The sequence below is a fragment of the Puma concolor genome, chromosome B1, assembly GCF_028749965.1.
Source record: "Puma concolor isolate L17-30 chromosome B1, mPumCon1.1.hap2, whole genome shotgun sequence".
NCBI lineage: Eukaryota > Metazoa > Chordata > Mammalia > Carnivora > Felidae > Puma > Puma concolor.
The window spans coordinates 136,073,024-136,091,178 of NC_141670.1; the positions used below are offsets into that span (position 1 = coordinate 136,073,024).

At 35.0% G+C, this 18,155-nt stretch overlaps 1 protein-coding gene across 4 annotated transcripts in view; it reads left to right on the forward strand.

Moving 5' to 3' along the window:
- Positions 1-18,155, forward strand: part of MAPK10 (mitogen-activated protein kinase 10) — a 316,114-nt gene that overhangs the window by 137,692 nt on the left and 160,267 nt on the right. For 2 of the 4 annotated variants that reach the window (XM_025922450.2, XM_025922449.2), the window contains exon 3: positions 13,686-13,757. The exons of 1 other annotated variant lie outside the window; for it this stretch is intronic. In XM_025922450.2, coding sequence (XP_025778235.1) covers positions 13,692-13,757 — 66 coding nt within the window. In that variant the 5' untranslated portion in view covers positions 13,686-13,691. Of the gene's footprint in view, positions 1-13,685; positions 13,785-18,155 lie in introns of all 4 variants that reach the window. One more of the 4 variants, XM_086704660.1, reaches the window with a different exon arrangement.

An 18,155-nucleotide genomic window follows, 5' to 3' on the forward strand; every position in this document is an offset into this window, starting at 1 on the left:
TGTATTTTTGTATCCTTTGGATAAATACCTAGTAGTGCAATTGATGGGTCATAGGGTAGTTTTATTTTTAATTTCTTGAGGAACCTCCATATTCCAGAGTGGTTGCACCAGTTGGCATTCCCACCAGAAGTACAAAAGGTTCCCCATTCTGTGTCTTCACCAACACCTGTTGTTTCTTGTGTTGTTAACTTTAGCCATTCTGACAGATGTGAGGTGGTTTCCTATCATGGTTTTGATTTGTATTTCCCTGATGATAAGTGATGTTGAGCATCTTTCATGTGTCTGTTAACCATCTGGATGTTTTCTTTGGAAAAGTGACTATTCCTATCTTCTGCCCATTTCTTAACTGGATTATTTGTTTTTTGGGTGTTGAGTTCGATAAGTTCTTTATAGATTTTGGATACTAACCCTTTATTAGATATGTCATTTGCAAATATCTTCTCCCATTCCATAGTTTGCCTTTAGTTTTGTTGATTGTTTCCTTCACTGTGCAGGTTTTTGTCTTGATGAAGCCCCATTAGTTCATTTTTGCTTTTGTTTCCCTTGTTTCTGGTGATGTGTCTTGTAAGAATTTCCTGTGACCAAGGTTAAAGAGATTGCTGCCTCTATTCTCTAGGATTTTGATGAAACCATTTAGGTATCACATTTAGGTCTTTCATCCACTTTGTATTTATTTTTGTGTATGGTATAAGACAGTCCAGTTTAATTCTTTCATATGCTGCTGTCCAGTTTTCCCAACACCATTTGTTGAAGAGACCATCTTTTTTCCACTGGATATTCTTGTCGAAGATTAGTTGACCATATAGTTGTGGGTACATTTCTGGGTTTTCTATTATGTTCCATTGACCTATATGTCTGTTTCTGTGTGAGCACCAAACTCTCTTGAAGTCTACAGCTTTGTAATATAGCTTGAAATCTGGAATCATGATGCTTCCAGTTTTGCTTTTCTTTTTCAGGATTGCTTTGGCTATTTGGGGTCTTTTGTGGTTTCATACACATTTTTTTAGGATTGTTTGTTCTAGCTCTGTGAAAAATGCTGGTGGTATTTTGATGGGGATTGCATTAAATGTGTATTCCTTTGGATAGTTTAGACGTTTAAACAGTGTTTGTTCTTCCAATCCATGAACATGGAATGCTTTTCCATTTCTTTGTGTCCTCTTAAAGTTCTCCAGCTTTCAGAGTACAGATCTTTTACCTCTTTGGTTAGGTTTATTCCTAAGTATCTAATTGTCTTAAGTGCAATTGCAAATGGGATCAATTCCTTGATTCCTTTTTCTGCTGCTTTATTATCAGTGTATAGAAATGCAACAGATTTCTGTATATTGATTTTATATCCTATGATTTGCTGAATTCATATATTAGTTCTAGCAATTTCTCGGTGGTGTCTTTTGGGTTTTCTACATAGAGTATCATGTCATCTGCAAATAGTGCAAGTTTTGCTTCTTCCTTGCTGATTTGGATGCCTTTTATTTTATTTTTTTGTTGTTGTTGTCATTGTCTAATTGCTGAGGCTAAGACTTCCAGTACTATGTTAAATAGTAATGGTGAGAAGTGGACAGCTTTGTCTTATTCCTGACTTATTCCTGACACTATAGGGGAAAGGCTGTTTTTCCCTATTGAAGATGATATTAGCTGTGGGTCTTTCCTATGTGGCCTTTATGATATTGAGGTATGTTCCATCTATCCCTACTTTGTTGAGGGTTTTTATCAAGTGGATGCTATATTTTCTCAAATGTTTTTTCTGCATCTATTGGGAGAATCATATGGTTCTTATCCTTTATTTTATTAATGTGGCTTACCACGTTGATTGATTTGCAAATACTGAACCAGCCCTGCAGTCCAGGAATAAATCCCACTTGATCATGGTGATTAATTCTTTTAATGTATTGTTGGATTCAATTTGCTAGTATCTTGTTGAGAATTTTTGCATCCATGTTCATCAGGGATTTTGGCCTGTAATTCTCCTTTTTAGTGGTGTCTTTATCTGGTTTTAGAACCAAGGTAATGCTAACTTCATAGAATGGTTTGGAAGTTTCCCTTTCATTTCTATTTTTTGGATGATTTGAGAGAAATTGATATTAACTCTTCTTTAAATGTCTGGTAGAATTCCCCTGGGAAGCCGTCTGGCCCTGGATTCTTGTTTGTTGGGAGATTTTTGATTACTGTTTCAATTTCTTTGCTGGTTATGCACCTATTGAAATTTTCTATTTCTTCCTGTTTCAGTTTTGGCAGTTTGCATATTTCTAGGAATTTATACATTCTTCCAGATTGTCCAGTTTGTTGGCATATAATTTTTCATAATATTCTCTTATAATTTTTTGTATTTCTGGGGTATTGGTTGTGATAGCTCCCCTTTCATTTGTGATTTTATGTATTTGGGTCCTTTCTCTTTCCTTTTTGGTAAGTCTGGCTAGGGATTTATCATTTTTATTAATTTTTTGAAGAACCAACTCTTAGTTTCATTGATCTGTTCTACTGTGTGTTTTGTTGTTGTTGCTGTTATTTCTGTATCATGTATTTATGCTCTAGTCTTTATTATCTCTACTTTTTTTTTCCTTTGCTACTTCCAGGATTCTTTACTTGTGTGTGTATTTTGTGAATTTGACTATGATATACCTTGGCAATGGATGGCTTTTGTTGACTTTAATGGGAGTTGTTCTTTGATTTTGATGTCTGTGTCCTCCCTCAGATTAGGAAAGTTTTCAGCTATAATTTGCTCAAATAAATCTTCTGCCCCTTTTTCTCTCTCTTCATCTTCTGGAACTTCTATTATATGAATGTTATTCAGTTTTAATAAGTCACTGAGTTCCCTAAGTCTACCTTTGTGATTCATTACCTTTGTTTCCCTCTTATTTTCAGCTTCATTATTTCCCATAATTTTCTTCTACATCAGTAATTTGTTCCTCTTCTTCATCCATCCTTACTGTTATGGCATCCATTGGGTTTGCATCTCAGTTATAGCATTTTAAATTTCAGCCTGACTAGATTTTAGCTCTTTTATCTCTGCAATAAGAGATTCTCCAGAGTCTTCTATGCTTTTTCAAGCCCTGTTAGAATCCTTATAATTGTTTTAAATTGTAGTTCAGACATCTTACTTATTTCTGTATTAATGAAATCTCTTACTGTCATTTCTTCCTGTTCTTTCTTTTGAGGTGAATTCCTCTGACTTGTCATTTTGGAGAAAAAAATAATAAAATTAAATTAAAATTAAAAGATTTAAAAAAATAATAAAGCTAGATCCTAGGTATGTTTTGGTCTGGTTATTAAGAGAAGCTTGATAGAAAAAAGAAAAATAAAAAAATAAAAAAAATTAAAAGTTGAAAATTAAAAAATTAAAAAAATAAAAAATTAGCTCTTTCTGTACCCAAGAAAAATAAACCACACAAACAAAAACAAACCCCCAAAGAAGCTAGGTCACATTTCCCCTAGAGCTGAAGCTTTACACACTTTATGATCCGTAGACTTAGTGCTTGGGAGGAGCTGTGCTTGTTCTCTGTGGAAGGGGCCTGTGTCTCTGATTCTCAGGCCAACTTGCCCTAGTAGAGATGTGTTTGGAGGGCAGAGGGGTGTGTGGCTTGGTGTAACAGCTCTGTTCTCCACTTGTTGGCACTGTTTAGCTCACTGGGGTAGATCAGTGCTTGTTGGATAGGAGTAAAAATGGTTTCACCTTCCTCTCTACTCTCCAGAGTGGGAAGTTGGTTATGTCAGAGATGCGCAGTCACCTTTTCTGTGTCCAAGTCTTCCAGCAGATCCCCCCTTTCACCCTGTCTGTGTGAACTGTCTGCCCTCCTGGGTTTTATCTCAGACAAAGCCATGTTTGAAAACCCCACACTTCAGAGGCTCCCTGGGTTTCTACCTGTGCTGATCCTCTGGGGGAGGATCTTGCTGCCCTGTAGCCTGAGCTTGTCCCAGGAAACAGTTGAGTGATTGCGTGGTGGCAGCAGCTCAGAGTTTATGGTAAATTCCAACACACAGCTGGTACGACCGTTTGCTGCCCTCAGCTGGCATCTTTGTTCCTATACTAGTGAATGGGACAGCTCAGTGGCCTTGGCCAGGTCTTTTGCCAATGGAGAGACCCTATCACCTCTATTGAAAGCACTCCAAGGATCTCAGGGGATCCTCAGAACATGCAGCCCACTCCCATGGCTCTGTCCTGCTTCTTCACTGGAATGCTGTCAGGCACTGAGCTCTGAAACTTCAAACTTTGCTGTTTATAAAAAAAACTGGTGGTATTGAAACCTTTTCTTTTTTCCCTACCAGTGGTTTTGGGGAAGTGTTTTCTTGTGCTGTGCCCTGTGTGTTTTCACTATTTGTTTTTCTTTACTCTTAGCTTACCGCTCTCTGTGATCAGGGATCCTTCCCCATTGCAGCACCTGAAGCTCTTTTCTCCCACAAATCAACTCTTCTCAGTTCCTACTTTCCATGGGTTGTTGTTTTTCTTTTTGTAGATGTGCAACTTTGTTCTTTAAGACTTCCAATCAATTTCTTGGGTGTTCAGAATAATTGGATATTTATCTTGCTGTTTGAGGGAGGAGGCAAGCCTAGGGTTACCCTACTTCTCTACCATCTTAACCCTCCTCCTTTGTTCCTTATTCTGACTCTTTAATTATTTCACTCACTCCTACTTATGGTCTTTCTAATTGTTTTGATCATATAAAGTTCTTATGGTGGTAATACTTTTTTTTTTTATAGTATCTGATGATTCTCACTTGAGGTATTTTCTTTCCTTGTGATATATCTGGAGATTTGTGATTTACCTTTTTTAGTGTCTTCTTTCATTTCCGGTACCTGGTAACTTCCAGTTGTGTACTACTCAATGTTTAATCACCAATTCTCTGAAGAAAGCTTGGTTTGTAGAATATACCAGTTTCTATAGTCTAAATGTTCCCACAAAAAACAATTTTAAACCCCACTGAAGTAGCGTCATCAGGCATGGAGTTGGGAAAAGATGTGCCCAATCAGGTTTTGCTAGCTGATTGTAGGAGCCAACTTCATAACACCACTGGCAATTTTCCTTTTTTAATGTACATCCAAAACTACTTTTTGTTACAGTTTACCCAACTAATCTAGTTTTGTGATGTGAGAGTTTCCATGTTAGCTAACCCTACCAGGTTTCTAGGACCAGAAGCAATGTTATATGTTCAATATTAAGAGACTTAAAAATGTTTGTATTATAATTCTTGAATTGGTGAATTTTGCTGTTTTTACATTTCTTATTTTATATGTCCTCTCTCTTAATAATCCTTCCTATTTCTTATGTATTTGTTGCTTTCTCATCTCTTATATTCTGGTCTCTATTGCTTTACTCCTGCTAAATAAGTTTATCAAAGGATTTCTTTGGAAGCAATTATCTTGTTATATGAACAATATTTTAAGAGATATTTAGCTTTTAGATATAGACAAGCATAGATTACTTGGAAAGAAATAATATATATTAAATTTAAGTATAATTAATGAAAAAGTATTTTGTGTACTTATATACTTATGATTAGAGTCATTGGATTATTTTTGCCTTTATACTGAAGCTAATGATGTGCTTCTACATGTTTGTATCGAGAGTGCTCTAAATCAGAGGTTGGCAACCTTTTATTTTTTCTCTTCTTTCTTTCTTTCTTTTTTTTTTTCTTTCTTTCTTTCTTTCTTTCTTTCTTTCTTTCTTTCTTCTTCTCTCTCTTTTTTTTTTTTTTTGGAGGTAAGTTCTGTGCCCAATGTGGGGCTTGAACTCATGTCCCCAAGACCAAGTGCCATATGCTGTACCGGCTGAGCCAGCCAGGTGCTCCTGGCAACTTTTTCTATAAAGTGTCAGATAGTAAATATTTTAGCCTTTGCAGGTCATATAGTTTCTATCAGTTACTCAAATCTACTATTATAGTGTAAAAGCAGCCATAGACACTATGTAAACTAATGAATGAATGTGTTTCAATAAAATTGTATTTACAAAAACATGTGGTGATTTGAATTTGGTCCATGGGCCACAGTTTGCTGATTTCTGCTCTAAATGGTAGTCCCTGAGAAAAAAATTATAGTCCATGGACCAAAAGATTTAATAATATCTTAAAGTAAGCAAATGCACAGTTCTTAATAGAATATTAAATTTAATTTTTTTTCTCTGTCAGCACTAAAAAGATAATTACTTGTTTCATGGTATATTTACTTTTCATTTGTTTCTTTATATGTACTTTTCAAAAATGTTAATTTTTTTAATTTTTAATTTTTTTAAAGTAGACTCCACACCCAGCGTGGAGCCCAACACAGGCTTGAACTCATGACCCTGAGGTCAACACCTGAGCTGAGATCAAGAGTTGGATGCTTAACCGACTGAGCCACCCATGTGCCCCAATATGTATGTTTTTTATACATAGTTGGGAGAATTCTTTAGGGAATAGAAGAGACAGAGTATTTTTTTGTTCTTGTAATTAACAATGACTCTGTATTCTCATATTGTACATATGCTTACAGGCTGTTAAGAGAGTCATATTTTAATAACTCATATGTAATAAATCAAAAACTATTTACAGTATTTACAGATAATGAATTTGTTGTATATCAGTTAAACTTGGAAAGTGCTGGATCTCAAAACATATTGTGTAATTAATTGCTCATTTAGTTCACTCTTGCATGTATTACATTTAGTGACAAACCATGGGAGCCTGGAGCTGCCCAGAACAATTTGATTTTTTTGCATCTGTAAAACTTCTTAAACCTCCTGTGGTTTGTTGGCACATCTCACATACAAACGAATTTAAGTATTGATCTAAGCTATTAAAGCATATCATAGTTACATTCTTTATAGTAGCTGTTGTGCACTAGTTCAATCTAATAAATTAAGTATATCTCATTCATACACCTTGGCCTACTGCTTTGTTCAGAGTAGTCACTAACTCATATAGCCATGTAATGAAGAGAAACTCAGTATACTACATAGCAAGGAGTGCACATATGGGACTTTTCCCACAAGAACAACCAGTAATTGAAAGCACTAAACTCCCCAAATTAGCATCCCCTCCCTTTTCAAGCTACTCATGGGTCCTATACTGCACCAAGCTATTGTCATTAATTATACTTTAGACTAATATCGAGATAATGCCCTGGACATTTATGTTGTTTCTATGCAGTGGTGCCAAATGCTTTCTGCCATGTTATTAGGGAATATGATTACCAGACTAGTTTTCTGTAAATCACTGAGAATATCATACTGAACATTCTTTTTCTTGTAATGTCCCTTTGTGGAACAAGGAGTTTCTGCAGTGACTTAGTGACTTAGTCATGGTGCTACATTTAGAATCTTTATAATGCAACCAGGAAAGGTCAGGATGCTTACTTTCCATAGAAAGATTATTCACTCATTAAAAATTAAAATACATTGTTCATTTTAGGTGGCGGGCTGGATATTGTTATTTCCCACATGCCCAATTCAGCAGTACAGAACTAAAAACAGCCTTGCTGGGTAGCATTTTGAGGTCATCTGTGTTGGACTCTCATACTCCCACCACTACACACTCCTCATTCCTAATTTATTAGCACCAAATTTGTTGAAAACTTATAGATCTGAATATGCAGAGATAATAAAATACTTAGATTTGTACTAGAGAAGGAAGGAAGCTTTTTTAATTTGAGTCTGCTTTTATTCAATAAACATTTACTCAACATTAGCTCTATACTGAGAATAGTGTTGGGCCCTGGGGTTGTGAACATGAATAAAACATGGTCACTTTACCTGAGAAGGACATAATGTAGTATGTATGGAATAGACATATGAAAAAACAGTTAACAATATTATAAGATAGTCATAATAAAAGTGTGAACAAAGTGCTGTGAGAAGACTGAAGGAAAAACTGAAGAGGGGCTGGGAGAACATTTTCCCATTCAATGCCAGAAATGAACATTTGGAAAATGGGAATAAATAAAAATACCTTTTATAATAATATCAAAAACATAAATGCTTAACAATAAACTTAAAGAAGCATGTGAAAGAACTACGCAGAGAAAATATGTGAGCAAATATAAAATACTTTTCTTTGTAATCTAAATTTCCTTAAAATAGAATTGCTTATTTAAGACAAAAATAATAGCCATGTGTTATGGGCTTATAAAACATGTATAAGTAAAATATATGACAACAATAGTTCAGAGGACTAGAGGGGAAAATTGAAGTATACTAGTGTAAGTTTCTTAAACTATATGTAAAGTAGAATCATATTATTTGAAGTTAGATGACTAAAAATTAAAAATGCAAACTCTAGAACAACCACTAAAAAATACGTATAAATAATAAGCTACTGGGTAAAATAAAATGGTAAACAAAAATATACCCAGTTCTTCCAAAAAAGGCTGAAAAAGAGGAAAAAATGGAATAAAGAATACAAGGGTAAAATATGAAACAAAGAGTACAGTGGTGGGCTTGATCTCAGCAATATTCATATTCACTTTAAATTTAAGTGGACTATATACATGTCTTAAAAGACAGAGATCATTAACATCTCCTCCCTTCTATTCAACTTTGTACTTGAACAATTAGGCAAGAAAAACAGATTGGAAAGGAAAAAGGAAAAACTATTTTCATCTGCAGACAACTTTTCTATGTGTAAGAAAAATCCTAAACAAACTAAAAATATTTACTGGATTTAATAAATGAATTTAACAGTGTGGTAGAATGCAAGTTCACTTACAAAAATTAACATTATTTTAAGAAATAAGCATTTGGGAAATGGAAATTAAAAATATGCCATTTACATTAGTATCAAAAATGTAAATGCTAAAGAATACACTTAAAGAAAAACATACAAGATCTATACACTGCAAACTCTGAAACATTCCTGAGGTAAATTAGAGAGTATTAAAATAAATGGGCAGATACACCATGATTATGGATAAACTATACCCAATATTGTTAAGATACCTTTCTTCCCAATGTGAGCTATAGCTCTACTACATTCTCAACCAAATTGCAGAAAGTTTTTAAATAATGTTTTGAAATGTCAGGCTGATTTTAAAATTCATATGGAAATGCAAAGACCCAGAAGAGTCTCACAAATAAAAAGAAGAAAAAAATTTGGAGGACTTACCTAATTTGAAGACTTATTATAAAGCTGCAGTAATCAAGACAGAATGGTAATGGGGTAAAAATAGATAGTAGGTCAATGGAACCAAAAAAAGTTCCTGAAATAGATCCACATTTGTACAGTCAATTGATTTTTTGACGAAGGCAGTGAGGTAACTCAGTATAGAAAGGAAGTTATTATGACTGAGGATACTTGAACAAGTGGCTATTTATAAGGAGAAAAATGAACTTCAATATATACCTCAATATATAATCACACCATAGATTATGGGGTGCCTGGATGGCTCGGTTAAGCGTCCGACTTCAGCTCAGGTCATGATCTCAGGGTCCATGAGTTCGAGCCCCGCGTCGGGCTCTGTGCTGACAGCTCAGAGCCTGGAGACTGTTTCAGATTCTCTCTCCCTCTCCCTCTCTCAGATTCTCTCTCCCTCTCTCTCTGACCCTCCCCCGTTCATGCTCTGTCTCTTTCTGTCTCAAAAATAAATAAACGATAAAAAAAATCACACCTTAGATTAAAATTAATTACAGGTGGATTATATTCCTAAAAGGAAAATTAACAACGCAAAGCTTCAAGAAGAAAATGTGGAAGAATATCTTTGTGAACTTGGTGTGGATCACACCCTTGATAAACTCAAGGAAGATCCCTTGATAAACTCAAGGAAGCACTACTAATAAAAGAAAGACAAAGGAAATGCATTTCATAAAAATTAAATATTACTAAAAGACAGCATTTCTAAGTTCAATATGAAGCCACAAACTGAAAGAAAATATTTATAATATGTATATATGACAGAAAACTTTCATCTGAAATAAAAGATTTCTATATTTTGTAAAAAATAAGAGATAATCTCCTCCCCCCCACCCATAATCCACCACCAAATGGGTAAAAAAATTGAAAAGGCACTTCACAAAAGATTATAAATGAGTGACCAATAAACAAATAAAAATAAGCTCAACATCATTAGTCATCAGGGGAATAAAAAATAAAACCATAACAAAATGTAATTAAATGTCCATTAGAATGATTAAAATTTAGAAAACTGATAAACCAAATGTTGGCAAAGATGTAAAACACCTGAATTTCGTACATTGCTGCAGGGGATTGATAATGTGTCTCTCAGTTTTTCATAAATAAAATATATTCCTAATCTCATGATCTAACAATTTTTTCTCTTGGTACTTTTCCTGAGAGAAATGAAAGCATATTTATACAAGAATACATGTACGTAGGTATTCATAGGAGCATTATTAATAATATTAAAAATTAGAGACACCTCAAATGTCCTAAAGTAGATGGATAGCACACTGTGATGCATTAAACGCCATTATTGAATGAACCATTACTAAAATTTATGCCAATATGGCTGAGTACTAAAAGCATATTGCTGGGCAAAAGAAGCCCAACAAAAGAGAGTGCATACTGTATGGTTGCATTTATGTGAGTTCAAAGACAAGAAAAACCAATTTATATTGAAAGAAATTAGAACATTGTTTGCTTGGGTGGGCTAGGGTTTTCAGACTATTTTTTATCTTCATTGGAATGTGAGTTACGTGGATATGTGCATTTGTCGAAACTCATCAACATAGATACTTAAGAACAGTTCATTTTGCTATGTGTAAATTATACCTGATTTAAAACTAAATTTAAAAATTTAAAAAGTAGAGGTAATTGGCAAAAATGATATATAAATCTCCTTGAAATCTCATGGATACAATCAAATAATCTCACAGATTAAAATCTGAGGAGTAAATCATATTTTTTGTTGTTGCTTTGTTTTAGTTTTTGCTTTCTGAGTATATTTTAGTAGTTTTTTTTTTTAATGGGGGATTCACCTTCTTATATAACAGAAAGTCTAGAAGTAGAAAAGTTCCCGAATTTCTTAATTCAGTAATTTAATGTTATCATCAAGCACAATTTCTTCTATCTTCCTTCTTTATACCCCTCAGCATTTCTCTTCAAGATCATTTCCCATTAATGGCTATTATGAGTGTTTTGATTCCAGGCATTTGTGCCTACACAGCAATGTCTAGCAAAAGAATGAAGGACCACTAGGTCCTTGTGTCACTTGAATTTTTTCCTATTATAAAATATTTGACATATCAAATGGTATTTCATATATGTAAGGTTTAAAAAAATAATAGTGAAATAGGGACACTTCGGTGGCTCAGTCAGTTAACTGTCCAACTTTGGCTCAGGTCATGATCTCCTGGTTGGTGAGTTTGAGCCCTGCATCAGGCTTTCTGCTGCGAGTGCAGAGCATGCTTCAGATCCTCTGTCCCTGTCTCTCTCTGCCCCTCCCCCACTCTCACTTTCTCTCCCTCTCTCTCAAAAATAAACATAAAAAAATTTTATAAAAATATAATAAAAAAATAATGATGAAACAAACATGCGTGACTCTACCACATAGCTTGAAGAAGTAGACACAGATTCTTGTTACTCACAATAATAGCAGTAGCTAGAATGTCAACATTCATGCCCGTTCCTCAGCCCTCAATCACGTAGGGTGACTCAAAGGTCGGGTGACTACTGCATATAGAGTGGGTTACATTTTGGAAGAGGAACTCCAAAGGAGTGTATTTACACTGGCAAAGGAAGCCTTGTATTTATAATGGCAGTAAGCATGGCTTGTCCCAGAGGGACACCTTATCTTTATTATACTGGAGAGTAATCAAACCTGCCCTTTGTTCCAGAGGGAGATACTATCTCTCTCTTCCAAGACTGTTTGCTTTGTAATTATCCTTGAGAAGATAGTCTGGAATAAAGACAGCCAGTGCTTCTGTTTGCAAGATATGGAGAAGTGTGAAAGATCTGATAGAGTATTGTCTTTCAACAGGGGTGTGCTTCTACCCCACCTACATCCCCCATATTTATGATGCATGACCTATTGTCTCAGCATGATTTAATGCATAGTTTCTTCTTTCCCCAAATATTTGCGATGCAAACTTTAACATAATTAGGTTTCCATGTATGTATGTGTCTGTTTTTGGCTCTTTATTAATTTATAAGTCTAGTTCTGCATCAATCCCACATACATTTACTAACTACAACTGTGGACCCTCCTAACCTCCACAAACACCCATTTTGCTCTTCTTCAGGAATGTTTTATATGTTCTTGCCCTTTCATTCTTTCTTAAATTTAAAAAATCTACCAAGTTCCCACGTAAAATATTTTTTTTTACAATTCAGACCTTCCTTCTGGGATTGTTTTGCTAGTTCTAAAGTTTGTTTAAAAGTTCTCTATTAAGCTCCGCGCAGGTGTCTTCAGTGTGACTTCCCACCATAGATAGATTCTAAGCTTTGTTTCTTGGATTCTACATGCTACTATCTAAAAATGAAAGTTCTCATCTTCAGACATCAGCAGATGACCTAGGGACAAGAGGCAACTTCAGCTCTTTTACTTCTCTGCATGAATTCTTTCACATTGTTTTCAGCCTCAGAATTAATTTCTTTTCTTTTCTTCTTTCTTTTCTTTTCTTTTTTCTTTCCTTTCCTTTCCTTTCCTTTCCTTTCCTTTCCTTTCCTTTCCTTTCCTATTCGTTTCTTTCTTTCTTTCTTTCTTTCTTTCTTTCTTTCTTTCTTTCTTTCTTTCTTTTCCTTCTGGCACTTCAGTTATACATTAAAAATATAATTTGTATATTTCATTTAATTTTTTAGGAGTTTTACACTGAGTGGTTTTTAGGATATCAAATCATTCATTTTTCTAGAAACAGAAGTCTTGTGTCAATCGTGGTTTTAAAATTGTTTAACTCACAGAATTGTGTCTTGCACACAATATATTCAGTAAAGTGAGCTTAACTGAACTGAAAAAGATTTCAGTTGGATTTCTCTGATGCTGCTTCATCATACTCAATAAGACAGTGCTTAATTTGGCATTACCACCATTACATGATTTTATCCTGTCCTTAATACTTTGCAAAATTATAAAATATTTTAAATATATGGAAAATAATGTAATTGAAATCTTTGTAGTTAACCAAGATTAAATTATGTTAATATAGTGCCCATTTTTTTTCTTGGTTTTGGTTTTATGATTATATAACAAAGTAATGTGTATGATTTTGTATATTTTAAAATTTTATATTAATAATATAATGATCTTCATACCCTTTTGAAACTTGCCTTTTCCCCCACTCAACATCATGTTTGAAAAATTTATCTACGCTGATACCTTAAGCTTGAATTCAGTTATTTCAAGTCCTATATATAATTCTATTACCAATTAGTGTTTATTTAAAAGTCCCTTTATTCTGCAATAAGCATGCTTATATATATGCTCTTGAGCATATGTTTGAGATTTTTAAAGTTAGTTGCCTAGAACTGAAAGTACTCTATAATAAATTGTTCTAAACTTTAACTTATTAAGTATATCCAATTCTTTTTATCTAATCTTTATGATTGTGATGGTGTTGATCATTATAAAAATAAAACATCTTACCTTATTTTATTATTTAGTGTTTATGATTTGTGAAAAGTACCTAGTACTAGTCGGGATAAGGATTATGCTGAATATATGTTATGCACGACACCTTGTGTTTAATTCAAATTATATTAAAGTTTATGCTATTAAATAATGAAAAATTAGGTGATTTAGAAATTCATGCCCCCCCCCCCCTTTTTCTATAGGTATTTATGAGCCTCCATTTATTGTACTACTGCAGTGAACCAACCTTGGATGTGAAAATTGCCTTTTGTCAGGTGTGTGTTCCTTACAGGTAAAACAAGGTACAGTATATTCCCTTGTATTTCCATTTTGCCATTTCAGCTTGCCTATGTTCCACACCAAGTTAGTATTGACATAGATTTTAAATGACTTGGGAATTAGAGGTGGGTAGTTAGATGTTTTTTCTTTCCCAGTTTTCTTAAGTTAGAATAGAAATGAAGATAATTCTTTTTAATGATTACAAATAATAGTGTTTAATCACTGTGTAATGTGATTTCTTATTAGATTTTATTTATACTTAATGTCAGTAATATGTCTTTCCTAATCCTTGAATGTGGCTTCAATCATCAAAATAGCTGAAGTCTGTGTTATCATTTCTCATCCTAAGGACTAATGAGCTCTATGTAGCAGTTCTCTGATACCCACATATAGTAACATGCAGGGGGTGCTCAGTTTGTTTTTTGATGCCCAGTGCTAACTGGTAGTTGGTAAAAGGGTAAACAATAATAATAGCAAATAAAGGTATATTTAACCTACAACGAACAATAATAAGAAGGTAGTGTAAATGGACCAGATAAAAGACTGCTTTCCTCTATTCACACACACTATTCTTAGGAAAGAAGCTACCTGGGAGTGCCTGGGTGGCTCAGTAGGTTAAGCATCCAACTTCAGCTCAGGTCATGATCTCACGGTTCGTGAGTTCGGGCACAGTGTCGGGCTCTGTGCTGACAGCTCACAGCCTGGAGCCTGCTTCGGATTCTGTGTCTCCCTCTCTCTCTGCTCCTCCCCTGCTCATGGTCTGTCTCTCTCTCTCAAAAATAAATAAATGTTAAAAAAAAATAAAAAAAAAAAAGAAGCTACCTGGGGTGCTTTTTCCTACTATAGGTATGTTTAGGGTAATCCTAAATTCAGCCTATTGTTATGGTATAATTAATAGTGCTCCTTTTTACTCTCAGGACTGTTCTTTGGATAATAAATTATATAGTAACTTTATTCATGCCCCAAGCAAAAAGCAATTCAGTTTTTCTGTAATGATTTTCATTGTATCTTCTCACTGAGCTGTACTGTAAACAGGCAGTGACATGCATCCATTGAAACAAGGTTTAAAAAATAACTACACCTTCTATTATTTTAGTAAAGTTTTTTCTGATTCTATAAGTAATATGTGCTTATTACAGAAAATGTAAAAACGTATACAGGGAAACAAATATTCTCTCTGAGTATAAGTAGAATTTCTATTGGAGAATAAAACGTGTTTGTTACATGCTACAAATAGGATTTACTGATCTGCCTCATCTCTCTGACCTCTGAATGTCGTAGTGCTGGAGGCCTCAGGCCTTTAGATAACTTCCAGTCTCTAACAAGAACTCTGGATCTGAACAGCCTTGGTTAGAAACTCCAAATCTACCACTTATTAGCCATTTACTTGTGACCTTGGGCAAGTTACTTAATCTCTCAGTGCTGTAGTTTCTAAATTTGCAAAAAGAGGACAATCATAGTACCTACCTTCCAGGGTCATGAGAATTAAGTGAGTTAGTACTTGCTAGAACATGTGTTTGTTAAATGGCTAACTAAACTTCAAATAAATTTGCATTCATTCTTCTGGTGCTCCAATTGGGTCCCAGTGTTTTAAGTATTATCAGTATCTTGACTACTTCCACAATTATGTGGCCAACCCAAACCTCTCTCCAAAATCAGACTCAGGCCCAAGTGCCTGTCTTACATCTTCACTTACAGGCCTATCAAACTGCAGACACTGAACCAAATTCCTGAACTTTTCTCCAAAATTGCTCTACTCTAATTCAGTAAATGCTAGATTCACCTTTCTCAGGGCCTTAGAACAAAATCTTTGGAATCATCTTTTGGGCAGCACTTCCCATTCAGTTTGTTAGTAAATACTGTTGGCTCTATATTTAAAATATATCTGAAATCTCACCACTTCCCAACATTCTGTCCACTACCACTTTGACCCAACTGTTATTTAAATTCTAGTTAGCTGACAGATAGTGTAATTAGTTTCAGGAGTAGAATTTAGTGATTCAACCTACTATGGCCTCTTGCCTGGATGATCACCAGAGCTTCCTCCTTTGCTCACCCCCACATAGTGAACTCTCAAAACATCAGCAAAAGTCATATTTGAAAAGTATAAGTGAGATCATGCCTCTCCTTGGCTAAAACCAAAACAAAACAGAAAAACCTTTCAATGTCTTTCCATCTCACTTATGGTAAAAACCAAAATTCTTTTTTTTTTTTTTTTTTTTAAATTTTTTTTTTTTCAACGTTTATTTATTTTTGGGACAGAGAGAGACAGAGCATGAACAGGGGAGGGGCAGAGAGAGAGAGGGAGACACAGAATCGGAAACAGGCTCCAGGCTCCGAGCCATCAGCCCAGAGCCCGACGCGGGGCTCGAACCCACAGACCGCGAGATCGTGACCTGGCTGAAGTCGGACGCTTAACCGACTGCGCCACCCAGGCGCCCCAAAAACCAAAATTCTTAAAATAAATACCCAAGCCTTTACCATGTAGTCACCTAGAGACCCCCTCCCAGAAACGCTCTTCCTTTAATGTCTACTTGGCTCACTCCTCCACCACCATCAGGACTTTGCTCAAATGTCATTTTTTAAGGGAACCTTTCCGGTTCTCCTATTTAAAATTGCCCCTTCTTACCTAGTCTGCCTACCTGACTTCTCAGACTTCCTCTCCCCCTATAACACTTTTTGGTAGCTGGTATACCATATGTTTGACTAGTATGTTGTGTCTCTCTTTCTCCACTAAAATGCATTTTTCACAAGGACAGGAATTTTTTCACTGGTGTGGTGGAGCAAGCTCACACAGGCTCACAAGAGTTGATTGAGCACCTCTCTCCCCAGCTCAAAGTTCAATGGTGTGAGGTCAGTAGATTGAAGTCTGTTACTATCGGAGTATGTACATTATGTAAATAAGCAATTACTACAAACAAGTCCCCTCCCTCCCTGTGGTTGTTGAATATTTACCCAGCATGCTGTTGAAATTTTGTCTCATTCGCACACTGATGTGCCAGAGTGCTAACCACAACATGTGGCATGGCGTGGGCTGTCACTGAATATTTGCGTAATGAATCAATGAATGATGTATATTTGGTTTAGGTAAGCAGTTGCAACTGTGACTGTGCATTGGTTGAAATGAGCAGGACTGAACTTCTGGGTAGAATGTCTGGGCCCTACCACTGGCAGGCTATTTGACTGTGTGCTGTTTCCTTAGATTCAGAGAGCCTATTCATTAACGATGGCCATTAACACTTATAAAGTGAACCGCAAACAAACAAAAAACTAATTCATGTTTTATGTATCTCAAGGTTAAGTCTGAACTTCAAAGATGATCAATAAAAAAGATCTTAAAACTTAAGCTGTAGTTTTCAATCCAGAGTCTTTTTGTAGGTTAACTCTATTTTTCCAATCAGCTCCCGATCTTTGTGCACAGATGCAGAATGTCTCTTTCTAGTGAGAGTTCTTTTAAAGCAAAGGAATAAAGAGAAGTAAAGCATGAGCTTTATTAATGACTCTGATTTTTTTTTTTTTTTTTGGTGTTTTGGTATTTTGCTTTTTTTTTTTTTTTTAGCTTTTGGTATCTAGATACATGCATATTGTATAGATTTTAAAACATATAAAAATATTATAGTAAGCAGAATGTTGCTGGTTGTGACTCTGAACATTTTGTTTACTTTCCATGTAGAATTTTTATTTGATGTCTGTTTGTTTATTTATTTTTCTTTTCTGTAGCCCTGTGCCTGACTTACTACTCTAGCAATTTAGAGAAAAGTGTTTTCAGTTTTAGAGACAGTTATGCACAGGGATTTACTTTCAAACTGTATTTTTGGAAGCTTCTTGTTTCCTGAGGCATTTCACAGGTTCCTGGTATGCTGTTGTGTTTAATCTGATCACCAGCAGGGTTAGGTTGTTTCCAACTTCTTGTCAGACAGACAATACACAAAGACCTTAAGTAATTTGTCAACAACTGGTCAAGTGTATTCAGAATCCAGGTCTCTTGAATCTTAATCTGTGGATTTTTATACTATGTAATATTTCCAATTTTTTCATTTGTTATCAATAAGCAGTTACAGAAAATATAGAAAGTAAAATTGCTTAAGATTCTCTCTCTCTCTCTCTCTCTCTCTCTCTCCCCCTCTCCCCTGCTTGAGCTCTCTTTCTCTCTTTCTCAAAAACAAAGACAAAAACAGAAACAAAAACTTACTCTTGTAGCAACATTGTTGATCACTTCTGATTTATTATTTTTTAGTGCATCATGTTCCTCTCTTAATCTTTAGAAATTTGAGGATGTTAGCAAATACTTTATGGGCTATGTTCACTTCTTAGAACTTTTTATAAACCTGGAAATAAGTAAACCAGGGAACTTAAAAAGATGGGTATTCTAGAATGCCCATGGAATGGTTTAG